We start from the raw sequence: 20,899 nt of genomic DNA, 5'->3' as shown, positions 1-20,899 counted from the left end.
AGGGAAGGGAGCACGGAAGGATGTCAGGTACAGTCATGGTCCTCTTCTCCCCTTCTAAGGAGGAGTATTTCAAATCTTGGTTAAATTAATTTAAAGCATGGCACTGCGTGATGACTAAAGAATTAAAAGGTAATGGTGTATTTCTAAAATAGAACAAAATCTGTTTATTAGAAACTTGTAATAAAATGTACTCATACTTTGAAATTACAAGTAATCTAAGTAAATATATGCTGGTGAATGGGTTAAACAGCATTTGTCACGTTATTTTTCATGTTTAAAATAAATTGTTCATTTAAAAAAAAGTGTATAAATAGGAAGGAAGTTGCATAGTGCACCAAAATATTTACTATAAATTCACTGACAACGTTGCTACCTAATATTTAAGTAGTTTTATGTTATTGCACTACCTCACCTTCAGTAAAAAGTTTAGCTGAGGCCTTCCACGTTTTATGATTAATCATTTTGATTTATCACTTTCATGTGGAAGTCCATCTCCAGGCTTCCTAGGAAAACTGTAATCAGGCGTAGCAGAAGCAGGAAGGTGCCTGCGTTCTTGCATTTACTGAGGCTGTTTGAAAGATGTCAGGGTGTTTGGTTTTTTTCTGGAATGACATTAGAGTTGCTGACCTCGAAACGTGTGTCGCTCACAGAAGTTGGTTGCAGTTTGGTGTGCCTCCTGACGTCTTAGTTTAAACAGTTTGCCTACAATTTTCTGACATGGCATGAAATAAGTTGCTTGCTTGCATGGTGTGAGGATGATGTATTCATTGTCACTGCAGTTTCTTAGTACTTTTTCCATTGCTTTCCTGTCAGGAGATAACCTTGCAGAATTCAAGGCTGCAGGAACCGATGATGGCTTCACAGATTTTAAAACCGCTGACAGTATCTCACCATTAGAGCCACCCACAAAAGACAAAACTTTCCCCACTTCCTTCCCTTCCTTACCTGTCCAGTCAAAACAGCAAACACAAGCTAAGACCTCTTTGAATCTAGCAGACTTGGACCTTTTTTCCTCTACTGGAGAAAACAAGCAGCTGTCCTTTCCACCTGCATTTAATGCTTCAAAACCGTCCTCCTTTCCGCCACCACCATCCACCACTGCCCAGCCAGCACCTAGCAAAAGCTCGAGCTTAGCTGATGAGTTTGGAGAGTTCAACCTTTTTGGGGAATTTTCTAATAGTGCATCAGCCAGTGGACAAGATGACTTTGCAGATTTCATGGCTTTCAACAATAGCAGTGGGTTTTCTGAACAAAAACCAGATGACAAATACAATGCACTTAAGGCAGAGACCAGCCCTGTTCCTCAGCCTGGCTCATCTGCCAGCACAGGGAGGAGTGTGCAGAACTCGGCCACCGCTGCTACGCCCACCAAATATGACATCTTCAAGCAGCTCTCCCTGGAAGGCTCTGGAGCAGGCTTTGAGGAGACAAAGGACAGCACGCTTTCCTCAGTGAAGAGCGATGATGATTTTGCCGATTTTCACTCAAACAAGTTTTCTTCCACGTGCAACAGCACTGATAAGTCCCTAGTGGACAAAGTCGCAGCTTTCAAGCAGGCCAAAGAAGACTCTGCTTCAGTGAAGTCTCTGGATCTCCCTTCTATTGGTGGCAGCAGTGTTGGCAAGGAGGATTCTGAAGATGCGTTGTCTGTTCAGTTTGACATGAAACTGACTGATGTGGAAGGAGATCTTAAGCATGTCATGTCTGATAGCTCTTTGGATTTGCCAACAGTTAGTGGCCAGCATCCACCAGCAGCAGGTGAGGAATTGGTTAGATTGCTCTGGTAACATAGGTGATGGAGATATCAGTATTCTTCTGTGTGCTAAGTTACAGTATTATGCACTAGTCTTTCAGTAGTGAAAGGCTTCTAAATCTGTGCATCTGCTAGCCAACAGCCCCTTAAATGGGCAGCATTTATTTCTAGTGTTAGATGACTATAAATAGATCCAGCAGTTTGAACTCAATTCCCGTTTATTTTTGAGATTTGACAACATCATATTACTGGTACCCGTTAGCGGCTGTCACTTAAGGAATTTGAGTGGAAAATTTTCTAATGCAAACAGCATCATTCCATTTATATTAGCAAGATGAATGGCAGAGAGTCTCACTTTAATCTCTTGGTTTCAGCAAAGCATTCGGCTTGGGGTCTTAACCCACTCTGTGCTGCTGAAAGGGTAGGCAGACACTCATGTGCTGTTAATGAAAAGCTGTCTAATCAAACACTACTATATCCCCATTCTGGTGGGGCTTCATCACTGTAGCCAGTATTTTGCAGGACCACAGGTATTGTGTACACTTCTTAGAATTAAAGCCCTCATTGGAATAATTGTGCATAGGATCCATAAATGCTGATGTTGTGACCGATGGCTCTTGGGCCTCAATCTAAAACCACAGGACTTCTATTTTATCCTTAACAAGCTTTTACCTTCTTTAATTTCCCTTTTTGAAAGTGCTCCTGAGAGAATGAATTAACCATCTCCAACCTCATTACATATCATGAAATTTCCCAAGTGTCCTGCTTCTTCTTTTCACATGTACATAGGAAGATAAGGTGTAGTTGAATGTTCTGAGGCCTTCAATAATATGGGAACCATTACTGTGCTCTAGGGACAAGTATTACTCAGTCAGAGATGTTTCTGGACAGGGGGGAGCATACAAACTGCAAATGTAAAAGCTGATACTGCAAGAATTGGTAATTCTCAGATGAAATATTTCTTCCATTTTTGCAGGTATGGGTAGAGAAAATATACAGTACTGTAATTTTGCATTATATGCTATTTTTAAGTAGGGGAGAGAAAACTAAGTTGGCAACTTTGACATGGAAGATACTCTATAACAGGGTACAAAATATCAGGAATAACTTTATTAGCAAAGACATTTAATTTTCATATTACTGCTTGGTAAAATTCCAAGTTGAGCGAGCTGTCAAAAACGTAGCACCTACAGTGTATTCTTGAATGTTTACTTTGGTTTTGAAAGCACTTTTTCGTAATATTTTTCTAGCCTCTTTTGGTGGTAGCTTGACTTATGTAGCTCTTCTACAGTACGTGAGCTTTTGCCACAGAAATCAGTGATGAATAATTTGCCCTTTGTGGCAGGAGGGATTTTCTCGGTTTGTTTAAGGAGGTTAGGTGATCATGTGCTCCTTGCTAAACTTTTGGACTTTGAAGTATTAATTAGAAGCTATTTTTATTAAACTCAAACAAGTCTGTATTCTCTTATGGTGCCAAGCTAGGTGTTTTTTCCATGAGGAGAGTTTTACTCCATTATTTAATTCTGTTTGGCTCTCACAGCGGAGCGTGCTCTGCGCTGTTACCAACTCCTGTGCTCACGTGTTCCTTTGTGTGTGTTGGATGCATCTCAAGCTATGAACTGCTGATGTTCAAGTCTTTTTTTTTTCAGTTTACATAATTTAAAAAGCAGATTTTTTTTCTCCACTTCTTTTGACCTGTATATCTAATGTCAAAAGGGACAGTATCCCTTTGCAGTGCTCACTGCTGAGAAGCGGCAGGCCCGCCCGTTGGGAGCCGTGCTGTTTGCAAGCAATACGTGGCACCCAGAGCGGCGCAGAGCCACGGGTGGGGGCTGCTGGAGGACGACTGGGCATCCCTGATGTGCCAGTATGGAGCTCTTCTGCCTGCTGAGCGTTGCTGTTGTGTGGCTGTGGGCTGGGCAGGTGGGTTGCTGGCACTGGAACTTGCAGGACGTTGCCCGGCTGCTCCTGGGCGGCTGCGCTGGAGCTCTGTGGGAAGCGAGGCTTTCAGTTCTGCTCTCCGAAGGGGATACTGTCTCTTTAAACTTTGTTATAATTCTCTGTGTGGAAGGTAGATTATACTAATGTTGCCCGATTTCTCTTGCATATACTTCGTATAACCCTTTGAGCACTGCCTGCATGCTGTTAATTGAACCGGGCTGCTTCTTTTCAACCAAATTTATGTTTCACTTTGGGACTTGAGCATTTTTAATTAATGCCTCGTCATTTCTATAAACCTAATTTGTTCTGCATCCTGCCGAACGCTGCAGTCGGAGCGTACCTGCCTGGGGTATTCTCAAAGGGTTATCCACTTTGCTGCACTTACAAATCTGTAAAGTACCTTTTTCTTTGGCATTACTGGAGATCTCTGTATATTTTAATCAACTTCAGGTTTTTTGCTGCTTTTCTAATGTCTAATTTCAACTAAACATTTCCTGTGTGAATGTGCCTTCTCAGATCTGCTTTGATATCTCTCTTCTGCAAGTATCGACCTGCATGCTTTATTCTGATAACACCCTTCTGAGCTCCTGTGTATCACTATCTTTTGTGATCTGTAAGTCCTGCTGTGTTAATAAATATTATCTTGGCATATTTTGAAAACGTGGGGGCGTGTGATTTGTTTGCAATCCAGCAGCATTACTTCTTTTTCCTGGAAAAAAAAAAAAAAAAAAAAAACAATTACAAAGTTTAAAGTTATGGTATCCCCTCGAGCCTGTGTGTGTGTGTGGATGTGTGTGTGTGAGCTGCTGCCCCGCAGAGCTCTTGCACAGCAGGATGGGCAGCGAGAGCAACTGGGGAGTGGTGTGCATAGTGGGGTGGCTTCTGTGCTGTGCCCTGGGGAGCTCCGTGCTGACTGGGACTGAGCACAGAAGTGCCTCTGTCCTGTTGTCTCCTTGTCTGCTCTTCCCCGCTGCCAGCCAAGGCCACAACACCACTTTGTGATGGGGCCAATTGGAAGCATGTTGCTGCGGAGGCCTTTGCTGGTGAGACACTTCTAAACAGTATTCTGATATTTATTTAGCTTATCAGGAGTGAGTTAATTGATGCCCTGCAGTATAGGGCCTGCTTCATTTTTCTGCTTTGAAAATCCTGGCTTACTGAATACTGAAGTGCTTTCAAACACAAATGACAGCTGCATGTCTGTGTTGCAGAATGAATTCCTCCAAATCCTGGGCCACCAACCGCTTTGGATGATTGTCAAATTAGCAGGCAAGGTAAAAAGCTAAAAATAATTGAGCTGCGGGATAAAGTTCAAGCACTGTGCCAGAGCAAACTGGGTTTTCCTTGCCACAAGAGCAAAACGCACCAGAACCAGATTTTTCTTCTTTACGCTGATCTTTAGGACTTTAAAACCTCTCCTGTTCTAGAGAAGCAGTACGTTATGTCTAGCCCTAAAGCTTTTTAAACCGAAGGCTTGAACATAAAGCTGGGAGGCTGAATTCTGCAGTGCTTATGCTATTAGTGTTTGTTCAGCTAATCATACCTGGAGCAGGGACAGTAATGTTCGTGACTCTGCTTTATTACATTTTGTCCAGATGTGACAATGTTGCTTTCTCAGTTGCTCTGGTTTAGCATAATTCTGCAAACAGAAGAGCTGTAAGAGCCTTACCTAGTCCTGTGGCTCCTGGCAGTGGGGTCCTGATGCCTCTCTGTGGGGTAGTATCCATTGTGGTAACAAAATAAATAGATGAAGGTTTTAACTCCCAAAGGTTTGAAGGATTTTCTCTCCTTGTTTCTTCATTTTGAAGCATCTTCTATTCAGCATTCTTGATGGCTCCATGCTGGCAGTGCTGCCTACTGCTGTTGCAGATGTTTGTTGGGACAATTCGTTGTTGGAGCTATTCCAGACTTCACCAGCTGAGGAACAGGTTGAGAGTCACGTGTTGGTTACAATCACAAAGATATGTTAAAATCTTGAGAATTGTCTTATTTTCCTGTTTGTTAGAATATAGCTAATGCTGCCAAGGGTTTTCCTTAAGTGATCAAATGGTTGACACTGAAGCCTGCAGCTTGTCATTTGCCTCCAGACATACCTTGATCCTTAGAAGCTGAAATACACTGTTGTGGTTGGCTCCACTGAAGGATGTCAAGTTTTTCTGCAGATTAGATAACACTAGGAAAAAGCGTATTAACTATACTCCTGTAGATTAGATAACACTGGGAAACACTGTGTTTTAACTGCATCCGTGCAGTGTCAGTGTGCTCCGGTAGTGTGCACACGCCTGCTTTCCTCCCCAGGGCAGCTCCAAGAGCTTTGGGAATCAGGTCTGTTGCGTTCAGCCTGGTGTGTGTTTGTGGGCCTGCCAAGCAGAGCTGGCTGTGTCAATTCCATGTGGTTTTATCTGTATTTGGAGTAATAGCATTTGGATTTCTAGAACAAATCTGAACTCAGCATCTGGTGGGATTACTAAGGAATACAGTTTTATTATGATATGGTTCACTAAAATCTATTGATGCGTCCCTATTGGTAGAATTAGACATTTCTCAATACACAATGGCTTTAATACACAGTAATTTGTCCTGCTTTCATGGCACAGTCCACTCTATGGTCTCCAAAAAGTGCTAAGAAACCACTTCTCAGCTGAGAGAAAAGATTGTGTATCCTTAAAAGAGAAAATTTCCTTAGAGTTTTGTTTGTACAGATTTAGTCTTTGTTTTTTGCTTGGCTGTTGTTTTTTTTAAATAAAATTAGATGCTTATCAGTTCAGATCCTGCAGAACAAGTTTCCTGCAGGAGGAAATGTGGAAGCTCAGCAGCAGGTGTCTTTGCTAAACGCAATGCTTCATTAGAATTAATGCACATTTTTTTCTACTGAATCGTGTCTTGCTTTGGAAAAAAATATTACTGCTGCACATGCATCTCTTTAGATTTTGGATTGCCATAACAGCAGAATGAAGTTGGTGTTACATCAGCGGTTATAACTGCAGCATTTGAACTGGAGATTTTTATTCGTTAAATGCATCTGTGGCCTTTAAGAGAAGTAACAGCGCTTAGCAAAACAATCTGTGCCGATAATAGAGTACTGCATCGAGGAGAGTGCTCTGGGCTCAGCCACACAGTGCTTTTCACATGTGAACTTCTCTGTGCTTATTAGTGTGATGGCGAGTTGCTCTGCTCCCCGCTGGGGAGGCTCTTTCTGACCCAGGAGATGTACTGGGAGCTGAGATAAGCCTTTAGTTTTGCTGTTGTTATGGTGAAGGTCACAATTTTCCTTCTTCTATGCAAAATTCATGACCAATGCAGCACACGGCCAAACTAAATATAGCTTTTTTTTTTCCCCAAGAGAATAAGATTTTCTAAAAAAACTAATTTGCTTTGAATGATATACAATGGCACATACATTCTCATTTTTGTGCTTTCTAATACATTGCTTTAGGATTGCTTTTGTTTCTGAACAGTATCTTTCTGTAGAGCAAAACTCTTAGGAAAGTTTACTCACGGCAGTAGTGCTTTGTAATCAGTGAAGCCATCCGAATCATGGAAACGTATAACATTGAACTGCTGTGTTTCATCTCTGCTCTTAAACCTACACTGGTGGGCTCTGTGTCTGCATGAGTTCACATGGAGTGGCAAACAGCTTCTGAATGGCACCGTCCACACGGGGCTGTGTACATCTCTGTGGTAGGATCTCACTCTTCTTTTTGTATCTTGGTGAACACTGGAACAATAGCAATGCTTTGGAGTCAAAACAGGAGGGAGGGTGCTTGGTGCAGGGTGGTGCTGTAGAGATCTCAGGGCTAATGGCAGTTTGGAGGTTATCCCAGCATTTGTTAATGCTAGTGAAACTCCTTTAACTTCTCTGAGCAAAGCCTTGTATTGGAGCGCATGAGATTTGGTTCCTTGGGACAAATTACTGAGCCCAGGTGAGCCCCTTCCCAGCCAGGAGCCCTCTTCTGTTTGGCTCTGCCATGAGCAGATGCTCTCATCTCTATTTATTCTCCTGTGCACTGCTTGCTCTACAAATCTAATATTCAAATGGCGCTTTGAAATCTTGCTGCATGTGTTCAAGGTGCTAATGTTAATTGTGGAGATGCTCCATGCGCAGCTGCTGTGTGAACAATGTCCCTTAGGAAAATCTGAGGGGTGACACATTGTACAGGGACGTTTTGCTTTGTTGTCGTAGCCATTAAACTGTATCATTATATCGTATATTTGTTGGTCTTTTTAATTAGCTGTATATGTGGCTCATGCCTGGAAGGTAGCCTAATGCATGGCATGCTTTCCTCTCTCAGTCAAATGAGTACAAAAGGCAGAAATGGGTTGTTCAAATGGCTTAATCCTCTATTAATGACCAGAGGGCAGCTGGAGGCTCAGCCTGCTCCCTGCCTGGCTGCCCTGCCCCAGCTGCGCCTGCTGTGTGCAGTTAAAGGCACGCTGCTTTTGGCTCTGCCCGGGGAGCACGGCGCTGGCTCGCACCCGCTCTGCCTTGGGACTCTTCGGCCGTAGGCACTGAGCAGCGGCTGAGGCTCTGATCCAGGCTGACAGTCATTAATGCAGGAAAACAACTGCCAAGTGCAGTGCAGAAGGGCTTTTTTAAAATGCTTTAATGACATCTCTCCAGCTCCGCATGCCTTCACGATGGATCAATCTCAGTCTGAGTGTGAAAGATAAGTTGAATGAGTAGTGGGTGCAGCCTGGCAGACCCTGATCTCCTCTGCTGGCTGCAGTGTAAGCAGCCAGACTGTGCTATACCTCTGTATGGCAGGGAGAAGAGCCTGCTGGCCCATGTAATTGCCAGGTGAGTATAAATGCTTGGAGCTTTCTGCAAAATAATTGGGTTTTCTCTGTACTTAGCTTTCACAAGCTATTTATTCCGTGAAGATCTTTGCCATGTTTGTGTTGTTTCTGAAACTTGTAAGCTTAAGGAGTGAGGCACACAGCACTGCAGTAACTGTGAGAAGCTCAAATGCAACTTTATATCTTGTAACTTCTATACATCATTTGTATCAAAGCATGAATACGAAACTTAAGTGTATTAACACTTTACTGGAGAGGATGGGGAAGCTGCCTTTGCTTTCTGTGTGATTTGCTTTTGATAAGATGAACTAAGGTGATGCTTGAGTTGCTCATGTTTATGTTTTGGTTGTAGGTTCTGTAGCCAGCGTCAGGAAACTGAACTGGTGAGCTGTGTACTCTGTACTGTCTAGAAACGTTCCTTTTAGTGTTTCTTTGCAACCCATGGTGGCATGGTGACTTTCAGATTAAAATATAAGACAATATTCAAAGGTTAAGGATTACATTTAGTAAGTGGAAAGTTTTTTGTATTAAGTGCTTAGGTATTTTTCAGATGATTTTGTGCAACTCTAAGCCTCATCAAAACAGCGACTCACTGTGTTTGCTTCTGCAGTTTGTTAAGACTCTTAGTGAGTTGCTTTTACTTCTAGGCGGTCTAGAGAGACTAATGTTTGAACTTCAGCTTCTAATGGTAGGGGTTTGTTTTTCTCAGATATAGATGAATTAAAATGTGCCCCATTTGGAAGCTATAACAGCGGGTCTGCAGTCAGCAGCCTGGCAAGCTACGACTGGTCCGACAAAGACGACATTCATCAGGGCAAGAAGTTCTCCTTCGCCCAGGCTTCAGGAAGTGGATCCTCTGCAGCTACTTCTGTTCTTCAGAAGAAGGAGACCTTGTTTGGCAGCTCAGAAAACATCACCATGACAACCGTTTCCAAAGTGACGACGTTTTCTAGTGAGGATGCTTTACAGGATGTTTCCTTTGCAGCCTTTGCAAACTTTAAAGACTCCGGACCAATATCCAGTGGTCCAAGTGATGATGACAATGGAGACTTCGGTGAGTTTGCGAGACCTTCGTCAGAAGCACGAGATGCAGCAGCTGACCCAAACCAAGAGGCAGACTTCCTCACCGGTGGGATCTCTTCTGAAGTGCAGAGAGAGTCCACAGATGACTTTGGAGAATTCCAAAGTGAAAAGCCAAAAATCAGCAAATTTGACTTCTTAGTGGCAACATCCCAAGGCAAGGTGAAATCTAGTGAAGAAATGATCAAGAGTGAGCTGGCGACCTTTGACCTGTCTGTTCAAGGTAAGCCTCCTCCATGGCAGAAGCTTGCAATGCATACACTTACCAGAGGCTATTTGTTCTAATCAGATGATAAATTTGCTGATGAGGACTGTTCCAAAGGCTGCTGGAAACAAGCTTCTACTGATTTCCATGGCATTTGGAGTTGAGCTCTTTCTAGAAGTAAAAAATTTGTTGTGTCAAAAATTTGTAAGAATTTAAGAACTGGTTTGCACCAGTCCCTGAGTAAATGGAGGGCTTTGTTGTTCTGGATGAGCAGTACATCCCTTGGTACTGCTCTGTTCATTTTCAGTAGTCGCTGCCTTTGAATAGAAGAATAGCTTTGTTTATATCCAAACTTTTTAGGGTCTCATAAAAGAAGCCTGAGCCTGGGTGACAGAGAAATAAGCCGCTCCTCACCTTTATCAGCTCTGGAACAGCCATTTAGGGATCGCTCAAATACTCTGAGTGAGAAACCTGCTCTGCCTGTCATCCGGGACAAATACAAAGACCTAACTGGGGAGGTTGAGGTAAGGAGTTGTCTGGAATACAAGTAAATAAGCAGTGACTTTCATCAGTGTTCTGTATCCCAGCGCTTTGGGGTGTTAGCTGCTTGAAATTAGGATATGATCCTAGGATGGAACTTCGGTAAGGTTTTTGTGTTTTGATTTTGCTGTTCATAAAGGAAGGATTCTTTTCTTGTTTCCTTCTTATGAGCAAGAAATGGTTCATAAAAGAAGTCTTGTTTTTTCTGTCTTTAAAGCCTCATGGCATGAAAAAAAATGCTGGTTGTCTGAATCGTTTGATTTGCAGTCTAAGCCTGTATCTGGAAATTGGTTGCAACTAAAATCTAATCCGAGTTTTGGCACTGAGACCATTAGCTTTAGGAAATGGCCTAACATTTTGGCTGTGTAATAGTTATTTCTCTTGCTCATGTTGAGAGCAAATGGTAGAAGGACTCATTAAATTCTGCTAATCCTCATTTCTCTAACAGCAGACCTGCAACAGATTTGTTGGGAGTAGGTATGTGCAATCCAAGCTTTTACCCATTTGTATACCTTATTCCTTTTGAAACTAGTTCTGAAATCAAACTTTAGAGTTCAGACACAAAGAGACTAATTAAAAAAAATGAGGAAAAAAGGTAGGAAAAGGTATTTTAGGAGTTTTCATGGATAACCTGCAAATAATCTCTTTAAATATACGTATTCTGTATGTTTATTGTGATAGGAGAAAGGGAATTGTGTGTAGAAATGAGATTCAGACTGTCCTTCTCTTTCATATAGGAAAGCGAGAGGTATGCATATGAGTGGCAGAGGTGCCTGGAGAGTGCCCTGCAGGTAAGAGTGTAACCTCCTCTTCAGCCTTTTCCTCCTTAGTGTAGGATGTTTATCATGAAAAGGGGAAAGGCCATTAATTTTCAGGTAATGTGATACTTCACAGCCAGAGTAACTTAAAAATGTATATTTGTAATCATAGTATTCAACTAAATAGCAGTGCATGCATGCACTTAAAACTGCTGTTTCAGTAATGAAATTATTTGAGGGAATGCATTAAGTTTTTAAATGTTCGTACTTCTACCCCAGTCTGTGTGATGGAGTATAGCAATTATTTAATTTGCCTCATTGTTTTGTTTAGCAATTTGTTAGTGACCATCTTGTTGGTAGTAATTAACAGTGCCGTTTCATGAAACTCGCTTCCACCAGGTCATAAAGAAAGCAAACGATACCTTGAATGGAATAAGCAGCTCATCTGTTTGCACTGAGGTTATCCAGTCTGCTCAAGGCATGGAATATTTGCTGGGTATGTTTTCATTTACTGCATCTCTTACACAGAACGTTCTCTTCTGTATTCAAGTTGCAGTTTCAGGAACCTGTGCTTGCAGTGAACTTGTCTGCATTTCTCCACTGTGTTTTATTCCAACAGGGGTTGTTGAAGTCTACAGAGTAACAAAGAGAGTTGAACTGGGAATCAAAGCAACTGCTGTTTGTAGTGAGAAACTCCAACAGCTGCTGAAGGATATAGACAAAGTGTGGAACAACCTCATAAGCTTCATGTCGCTTGCTGCTCTAACGGTAAGAACACAAAGCTGTGTCTTCACTAGAAGAAATGCTCTGATAAGGGCAAATCAGTACAACTTTAATGAGCTATTTTATGAAGCCAGAATAGCATGGACTTGCCTGTATAATATCCCTACAATTAGTTCTAATGCTCACAACACAGGAGCATGCAACGTAGCAACACACATAACAGAGCTGTTTTCTTTTCTCTCTGGGTTTGGAAGTGCCTCAGTTTGTTTTGGTTCCCACTGCTTCCCTCCTCTGAACAGATCTGCCAGACAAGACCGGGCTGCTCTGAGACAGTCTGGTAGGAGCTTGGGAGCTTTCTGCATAGCTGAGCACAAACAGTGGAGGCAGATGGGTATTTTTGATGACACTTTGTCAGAATATGGGATGCTCGGCAGGTGAAGTTGGTAGATGAGGATTCATCTATTCAAAACCTGGCACTATTGATGATAACAATTGGAACAGCACTCTCTTGATTTAAACAAGCAGATCAAAATCTAGTTCTAAAGTGCCCTCCTTGGAAGATGGCTGGGACCACCCCCAGGGCTACGGCCTGGCTGTGTTCTCTGTGTCAGTGCAGCTACATGTTGAGCACACTTGGAACTGGAGCAATGACTTCTCAGACAAAGTTATCGGAAGGACTTCTGGGACTCCCGATTCCTACAGTTCTCAGAATCATCATTTTTTGTTTCTCTTCTCCACTGGAACTGTATGCAACCATACGTTCCCCTAGCACAGATCCCAAACAGCACAGAAGTGCCAATTAAGTGCTGAGAAGTATGCTAGCTCAGAGGCATCTGCTTGGAAAGGTTAATTTTATCTTTTAAAGGATTTTGTTACAAGGTAATGTTATGCCCGGCCTTGTGGTTTTGATTGCAAATTACAGGATGACCTTCTCATTTGCTTCACTTGTGCGTTTGGTAAACAAATATTACAGTGCCTTTATTAATTTGATTGATCTACTTAAAGATTAAAGGACTTCAATTATTCTCCAGCCGTTCTGCAGGGAGCGTGATCAGCATTCCAGACCTATGGAGAAGAGTACACATGTTTTTATGGTCACGTTTTTTTTTTTTTTCCTTTTCTTTCTTTCTTTTTCTTTTTTTTTTTTTTTTCATGTTTCCAGCATTTCTAGTCATTAGTTTTAATTGTGCCTTGGCATTCAAGCGGTGCATCGTTTCATACCACCCATACAGAGGGTTTTCTGTTGCCATTTGTCTTGTCGCTGAAGTTCAGGTTATGTGCCAGAGAAGTTACTCTATTTCTTATTTGCAGGCTTAATCTCCTCTGTCCGTAGTCTCTCTTGAACCTGAGCTTGTGTCTGGTGTGAAATAGCTGATGACCTTAATCCTTAGGTGCTTTGGTTAATCTTAATATTCCAATTGTACATTGTGCCATATTCTAGTTTCAGAAAAACCTTAAGAAAGAATAACAGCTGCCCTTTTTGAGCAAGCAGTAGTACAGAACTCCGGACAATAAACACAGATACAGACACCACTTCAAACACTGGTGAAAGCAGTGCTGGCCGCTGCCTTGTTTCCTTGCAGCTGCACAAACAGCTGCTGCATACCACTGTTTATCCTCGTCCAGTTCTTAATATGCTGCAGTTGAAATGTAGCAGAGCTGCCTGGGCTCTTTCTTCAGAAGTTTCTTCTCCTTTTGATGTGGGAACACGGAACTGAAGAATTCTTTCCTTTGTAGTCTCACCCTTTTCAAGAGCTGGAGTGTTATAAATCAATGTTGATGGAGATTGCATAGCAGGACTGCAAATATCTACGAGCAGCTTTGATTAAATCATGTATCAATTTATGAGGAAATGCACTGTGTCATCTCTTCCGCGTTGCCTGTTGGGATACCACAGCTCTCTCTCGCAACCAGATCGATTATTCGTATGATGATGTCTGAAACTCATTGAAAATGCCTAAACTTTATTGTCTCATTTCTTCAGCCAGATGAAAACTCACTGGATTTCTCTTCTTGTATGCTGCGCCCAGGGATTAAAAATGCCCAAGATCTTGCCTGTGGAGTGTGCCTCCTAAATGTGGATTCCAGAAGTAAAGTAAGTATACAGCCTCTGTTGTTAAACTCCTTTTTAATTTATGGTTTTGGCTTCCATTTAGGCCTGGGACATATTTATGAATTTTAAATTTTAATTTGTAACTGGAAGTGGCAATGGCAAAATCTGACCCATAAATAGATGGGACTCCCATAGTCAGTGGCCTGCATTCACTGGGCTCTGCGTGCAACAGAGATGTGGAGAAAGGGCTGATGAGGTCAATGGCTCATCTCTGGGAAGGAACTGGGATACTGAGACTAAAGTGTATATGTATTAAAAGTCTTTTAATAACTTTTCTTTTTGGAATGTATCTCCAAGGATCACCAGGAGGGGACTATTGCAATTAGCAGAGCTGGGAGGGAATCCCAGGATGTGTACAGAGTAATTATGCCAACCAATTAATGTGTATTGGCAGTTTTGCTGACTTTGGTTTCAACATTATTTCAGAAAGAAGAGAAACCTGTGGAAGAGCTTCCTAAAAAAGTATGAACGTGTAAAAAACATTCTTTATAGAATCATTCCTAGTTGAGTGTGAAAGGCTGAACTGCTAGCTGGCCTTCAGCTGTCATTCTCAATTGTACCAATCATGAACCCTTTTCTTCCAGTCATTTTTTTTGTCACTGTTAATACTTGATCTGATCAACTAACATGCTCTAGAGCCTCCCTTTTGTCTTGTCTGCATGCTCGTACCTTGTGAATAGCTTTCTGGTTTTGTGCTCCTTCTGTTGTGTGGTAGAAAAGTCCCTGCAGTGAGTTTCTGAATTCATAGCTGCCTGCATGTCTGTTGCAGAAGAGGGGGGAGCTGTAGGGGATTCTGTTATAAAAACTGACTTTTGTCTATATGCAGTAGGCAGTGGCATTTTTAGAAGTCTGTGCAGGAAATCCAGAATCTGGGAAACATGTTTAGAATATTTTTTAAATAGGTAGTTGTGAAGCACTGGAAATTCTGCTGAAGTAGGAACAGCTGCTAAATGTTCTCTTTCTGAACTGGGGGAAAAAAAAAATCAATGTTATATCACAAACAGTCTAGATTTATTTAAAAATAAAAACAAAAATTCAGTTCCCCCTCACATTTAAGCAGTATCTCCTAGCAACATACATGGAGATGTTTTAAGCTTGTTCATGGCTTCATGCACTCCAGTCGTAAAGCATATTCAATTACCAGAAGAAAGTGAATCAAGCTCAGCCTGGAGTATGGTGGGATAACGTTAACATCAGAAGCAGCACCAGCCTCAGTCACAGCAGGGTCTGACCTGGTGAAGGCAGCACGGCAGGTGGCTGTTGGCTGGCAGAACTAGCTATGTTCTGGAAGGTGCGTGGAACACAGTGAGAGAGTTACAGATGTCTGATGGGACACTACTGATATGTGGTGTAACAGACAGGTGCACATCAGGTGTGAGGGCGGTAGGTTTTGTCCACCTGTAGACGTTTTGCAGACTAAAAGAAAGCATTAGTTTGGCTGCTGTGCTTCTGCAAGTGAAGATTGTTTATTTCATCTGGAGAAAGAAAGTCCAGGTTCTACCATGATTTGTCATTCTGGGTTGATCACCTGCGTGATGTCCATTTTCCACTCTAGTTTCTGGAGTGCAGAGGAGGTGAGACAGTCACGCTTGTTTCAATTCTTGTTACTCTAGGCCTTTAATTCAGAAACGGATAATTTTAAGCTGGCGTATGGAGGGCACCAGTACCATGCAAGCTGTGCAAACTTCTGGATCAACTGTGTGGAACCAAAGCCTCCAGGTCTCATTTTGCCAGACCTGCTCTGAAAGCGGTTGTGCCGAAGTTGGAGGATCAGGTGAAATGATAATGTGCAGTGCTTGGGTAAATTGTGTGATCGAGTGAGTGGAAAGGCTTCTTTGTTTGAAATGCTTTGTTTTGGCTTTTGTGCAATCATGAGTTAAAGCCGCTGTCACATACAGAAGTTCACCAGGAAGAATTTTCCTGGAAGTGGCTGGGGTTTCAGAAATATCTGGGAAAAATTGTTGAGTGGTATAAAATGTGGCATTTCAGTCTTTATCAAGATGAATGTGGGCTGGCCTTTGTCAAACAAGCAGTCTGCTAACCAAACACAGACCTCAGAGAGGACATACTTAGTTTCCAAGGTGAACTGAAATGTTTGATTTGCATAGAAATGACTACTTAAGTACTCAAAGTACATACTTACAAACAAATCTTTTTAAAATGTTTTTGGTGTTTAGACCATTATGTTTTTCTTTAAATATTTGCTGCTCTACTATTATGTGCACACAGTGCACAAATCATGGTTACTTTCAAGGCAAAATGAATTACTGATATAGGAGGAAGTAGATGGCAGAGAGATGTTCTATATTCATGCTTTCACCGTTCTGAATTGTAAATTATACCATATTCAAATGCATAAGTGGTTATTACTGGAGGATAAGAACTTGGAAAATTGGTTAAAATTTCCCCTTCGTGTCCAGGTTCTTTAGTGCAGACAGCTGGGTTTGGGAACTTGCAGTCTGTGCTGTTCTGCTGCAAATACTAGATAATATCCTTTCTTGGACTTGTCCTAAACTACAGGTGGGGTTTGTTTTGCCCAGTGCTTTGGTGGTTGTGTGGCTGCATCACTCTTGAAAATGGGACTCCACTGATGCCACGTATCTGCTCCTGTATATATTACCTTTTTGTATGTTAAAATGCTTTCCGTGATGGGATGCCTGCATGTAACGTGTGCAATCTAGTGCTGTCTGTTATAATGCATTTTCCTGACTCCCAGAAGTGGCAGCACAGGTGGGCCTCAGTTCTTGCTGGGGACAGGTGTGATCTCACACTGGAAGCTGTCTCAAGCAGGCTGTCTGCTGAAGCAGTCTGTTGCCAATCTGTTGTTCTGTTGCTTTCAGGAGAGGCACCTGCCTAAACAGGAAGAAGTCTATAACAGACTATTGCGAAGTGTTACCCAGACATCTAAAGTACCCAACTCTTTCTTCCAGTACAACACCCAGATGGCAGTGCCATCAGCTGCTACTTATGGACTTTTAAACCCAGTGGGAGCTTCATGGCATTATTTTAAGAGCCTTACCTCTGTACAATTCTGTTCAGTTTGCAGAGAATGCAGTGTAGTGTGTATCCATCAGGTACAACTTGCTGCTTAATTCTTTGACTTAAGTCGAAAGTCCCTTTTCTCCAAGGATATCAATAGCTTTTCCAGCTTTGCCTCGCCTCCATTATGAATAACTGACATTGACCTGTAATTATTTGCTGAATTTGAAATTAGAGAGAGGAAAATGTTGCCTCTTTGGAAGAGGTCAGGGAACACTTCAGGAAAGTGGGCATTCACAAGTCCATGGGCCCCAATGAGATGCAGTGCTGAGGGAGGTGACCAATGTGATTGTGAGGCCCCTTTCTGTCACTGCTGCTCTATTGTGGCAAATGGGAGAAGTTCCCAAAGACTGGAGGTGAGCACATGTCCTTCCTGTCTTTAAAAAGAGGGACCCAGGGAACCTCACAGGTCAGTCAGCCTCGCCTCAGTCCCTGCAGGGTGATGGAACAGCTTGTCCTGGAAACCATTTCCAGGTACATGAGGGAGAAGGAAATATCAAGAGTAGGCAGCATGGCTTCACAAGGGGAAGTCATACCCGATGTAATGAAATCTCTGTAATGAAATCTGCAGCCTGATGGGGCTGGGGTTGGAGCAGGTGGGCCCTGAGGTCCCTTCAACCCCCTAACCATTCTGTGGTTCTGTGATGGATTTACTAATTCTTAACTATACTAAAATATTAATTATGCCAAGTGAAAGAATCTTGGCTAATAGGAGTGTTAGAGGTCTGGCCCCTTATTTACGCAAATTAAAATCAACCTTCCTGCTGCCTGAGATTAGCTCATTCACGGAACAACAACTTGTGTCTCCAATTGCAAGCTCAAGCTCAGCAAGTGGCAGATTTTTAATTGTGTGACAGTGACTACTCGCCTTCTGTTGCCCAGTAATTATATATTTAAAAAAAAGGCGGTCACTCTTTGCTTGCTGTTTCATTTATTAGGCATGAAATGGTGACAGCACCATAGCTTCTGACCACAGAGATTGTTTTCCCTCCTAATGAGGGGCTGTAAGCATCACCAGGGTAAGTGTTCCCGCTTGGGGTCTGTGCGGCGCAGCACAGCAGCACTCAGTGTGCAGCTGAATGACTGGAGCACTTGGGCATTGCAGCACTCCTTGCTGCGAGCGAGGGGGCCTCTCAAGTGGTTTGGAGTGTCTGACGCAAAGGCTGTGCTTGTGGAAGTGCTATATTGGGAAAAGGGAGTTTATTGTTAGTGTGGGTTTCCATTGTGGTTCCCGAGCACTTAACTGGATAGGTTTGTTTGTCTTTAATTAGAGAATGCCATGAAGGAAACAGGCCACAACGTGAAACTTAAAACAAGCAATATTTCAAATACAATATGAGCTATGCTGTCATAAAAACGTGTTTCAGTGATGTTTCTCTTGTAATGTACCTGTTAAGCAGGGGAGTTTCCTCTCTGAGATGGATCTAGTGCGTCTTCTGACCACAAAAATAAGGAAACAGCATTAACAGTTGCAGCGGAGCGCAGTGAGGTGTGGCACTGCCGTCATTGCTGCCTGCAGAAGGAGAAGCAGCCGGCAGCATCACTGCATTTGTGGCCAGCAGAAATGGTTTCTCTGAACGCTTTGACGTCATGGGAACACACCAAATGCTTTCCATGCAGATGCCCTTGGTACAGGCGTTGCACAGGAGGATCATTTCCCTTGCACATCCTGCTCCTTACAGTGACTCACTGTTGCATTCAGCTCCCTCAGATACGGCGCTGCTAGCCAATCTGTATCCAAGGTGATGGTATTTTCTATGGTGCATTGTAACAGACCGTGTTCCCTGCTTCCTTTGCATGCAGGCTGATGGACGATGGCTGTGCTGAATTTTGTAAATGTAACTCCTTTTTCTGGACATTCACTAGGAAAAAAACTGAGAAACATGGTTTTGTTTTTTCTAATGTCTGTGATCTCTGGAGCTGCCTTGGGAAAGTGATCTCCCTCTGTTTGTGTATATTTGGAGTTTGAAGAGACTGTTCCCTCGGTTAATTTAATTTATGCATGGTTTTGCCCCAGTGTACTACTGATGCTTCTGTGCTATCTCAGTGTGCTTTGTCTCGGTGGACGGAGTGCTGGAGAGCAAACCAGTGGCTCTGGTGTGTTTGTTTCCTTACTGCTCTGTTTCCTTTTTGCCCTATTTCCCTGCCACGCTCTGTGGGGTGGGAATGGTCAGCTCTTGGACATTGGTGGTTCTCCATCTCTGGCAGCAGTTTCTCCTTGCTTGGGCATGCTTTGAGCAGCTCCTCCTTGAGAAGCACACGGTGCCATGAGGGGAAGCATGGCTGAGGGTTGGGAAGAAGCTGTGACACCCCATGGAATGCAGTTCCCTTCTCAGCTTTGTGTCAGATTGATTAAACTTGAAACAAAGGCGGCCTTTTCAATAAAAGCTGCTATTGTACAAGCTGCTGCTTCTGGAAGATGTCTTTTTGATCTCTGGGCCTGTATTTAATTCCAGTTCTCAATACTATGAAGAAAAGAGGTCAGAAAAAATCCATCTATATAGTGATTTCTTCTTGTCCCCTTTGGGTGAGCATTGTTTGTCTTCTAGAAGTGATTTCACCATTTGCAGTTGGAGCTGTTTCAGTCTGTGCTGTGCCAGAGTCACTGCAGAAATCCCTGCAGGGATCCTTGCAGGGCACAGCTGGAGCCACGTGCTGAATGCTCATGGATGCACAATCTCTGTGGCCAACAACTGGAAGGTGTCTCACCAAATGGCACCTACAGTGTTCTGCAAGCAAGGTGTGCAGCTCTTCTGGATGATGGGTGGGAGGAGGAATGGTGCTTTCCTGACGTCATGCTGCTGTGCCTCCAGCTGCATGGAGTTGCATCTTCCACTTCTGTTGACAAGGTGCACAAAAACTGTTCATGGGAAAATGAGGCTCAGGTAAATATCTTCTCTTGGAATGAGGAGCTTCTGTGGAGAGATACCTGTAAAGTGTTGGTATCACTGCACTTCTCTGAAATCTCTCCTGGGCGTTCCGGATGAGTTCTCTATTTCATGATGTGCTTTTGTGAGGTGATTGCATTTTTTATTGCTTCAAAGTCACTCTGTGCTTTGGCTGTTGCACACTGTTGGTACTGTCCGCTCCCCTGACATTGGAGCAGTGTATGTGCAAAATATGCATATAACTATTCCAAGTGGAGAAGTTCTCCCTTCCAGTTTTTTATGCAGAAAATTCTGTTATATTAGGCCTACTCCATTTTTAGGTGAAGTTTAATTTTGAAAGATTTCATTTTTTTAGTATTTTTTCCCTCTAAGTGACACACTTTCAGGATTTCTCCCAGCTAATTCTTATTCCTATTTTTAATCTGTACTTCCTTTCTTGCTTACCACTTCCCTGGTGACATTTAACTCCAAAGGAAAAAAAAAAGTGTATTTTCAAATGGACAGTCAGTCTGATACGCCTGCTTGTTTGTCACTGCAAACAGTGCCAAGAGACACAACCGCTGAAACCTGAACTGCTCACAGCGTGTGGCAAATCTCCCTTTTATCTCTGTGGGCTGAAACTTGATTCTTGCTCATCTGAAAAGAATTCCCTCTGGCACTGCAGGGCTGCTCTGTTGTGCTCCATACAGAAGGGCCCTGAGAACCAGGTGCTGGTAGTTGGAAAACCTGGTGCTCCAGTGCTTGGGGTTTTCCAGCTGCAGTTTTGGCCGAGTGCACCCCAGACACAAGAGAGGTTTGCAGGTGGAATGGGCTATAGATGCACACAGGAAGCTCCTTTTAGATTTTGGATGACCTTAAAATATTGAGGAATTTGCAGCACTAACTGAACTGTCTGGCTGTTGTAATGACCATCAGGAATGGGAGACACCTCGAAACTGCCTGGAACTAAGAATTATTTCTCCAGACCAAGCTCCAGACTTCCGTAAAGTGCTGCTCAGGATTACACCATGTTCCCACTGCTACTTCAGATATATTAGCACAGTTCTGAACAGGAAGCCAACA

At 42.8% G+C, this 20,899-nt stretch overlaps 1 protein-coding gene across 13 annotated transcripts in view; it reads left to right on the top strand.

Annotated features, from left to right (window-relative positions):
* The window catches only part of SYNRG (synergin gamma), a 35,965-nt gene extending 16,614 nt beyond the window's left edge, over positions 1 to 19,351 (top strand). For 5 of the 13 annotated variants that reach the window (XM_015296162.3, XM_015296161.3, XM_015296160.3 and 2 more), the window contains 9 exons: positions 814 to 1,758; positions 9,201 to 9,794; positions 10,137 to 10,300; positions 11,054 to 11,107; positions 11,474 to 11,570; positions 11,694 to 11,842; positions 13,782 to 13,892; positions 14,337 to 14,372; positions 15,524 to 19,351. In XM_015296162.3, the coding sequence (XP_015151648.2) occupies positions 814 to 1,758; positions 9,201 to 9,794; positions 10,137 to 10,300; positions 11,054 to 11,107; positions 11,474 to 11,570; positions 11,694 to 11,842; positions 13,782 to 13,892; positions 14,337 to 14,372; positions 15,524 to 15,655 (2,282 nt within the window). In that variant the 3' untranslated portion in view covers positions 15,656 to 19,351. The remainder of the gene's footprint in view (positions 1 to 813; positions 1,759 to 9,200; positions 9,795 to 10,136; positions 10,301 to 11,053; positions 11,108 to 11,473; positions 11,571 to 11,693; positions 11,843 to 13,781; positions 13,893 to 14,336; positions 14,373 to 15,523) is intronic. The other 8 variants (XM_015296163.3, XM_046902706.1, XM_015296159.3 and 5 more) reach the window with 6 other exon arrangements.
* The last annotated feature ends 1,548 nt before the right edge of the window (positions 19,352 to 20,899 follow it).

The sequence above is a fragment of the Gallus gallus genome, chromosome 19 (assembly GCF_016699485.2).
Source record: "Gallus gallus isolate bGalGal1 chromosome 19, bGalGal1.mat.broiler.GRCg7b, whole genome shotgun sequence".
Lineage (NCBI taxonomy): Eukaryota > Metazoa > Chordata > Aves > Galliformes > Phasianidae > Gallus > Gallus gallus.
Note: the sequence above shows the minus strand (reverse complement) of the source record. Positions and strands in the feature narration are given on the sequence as shown.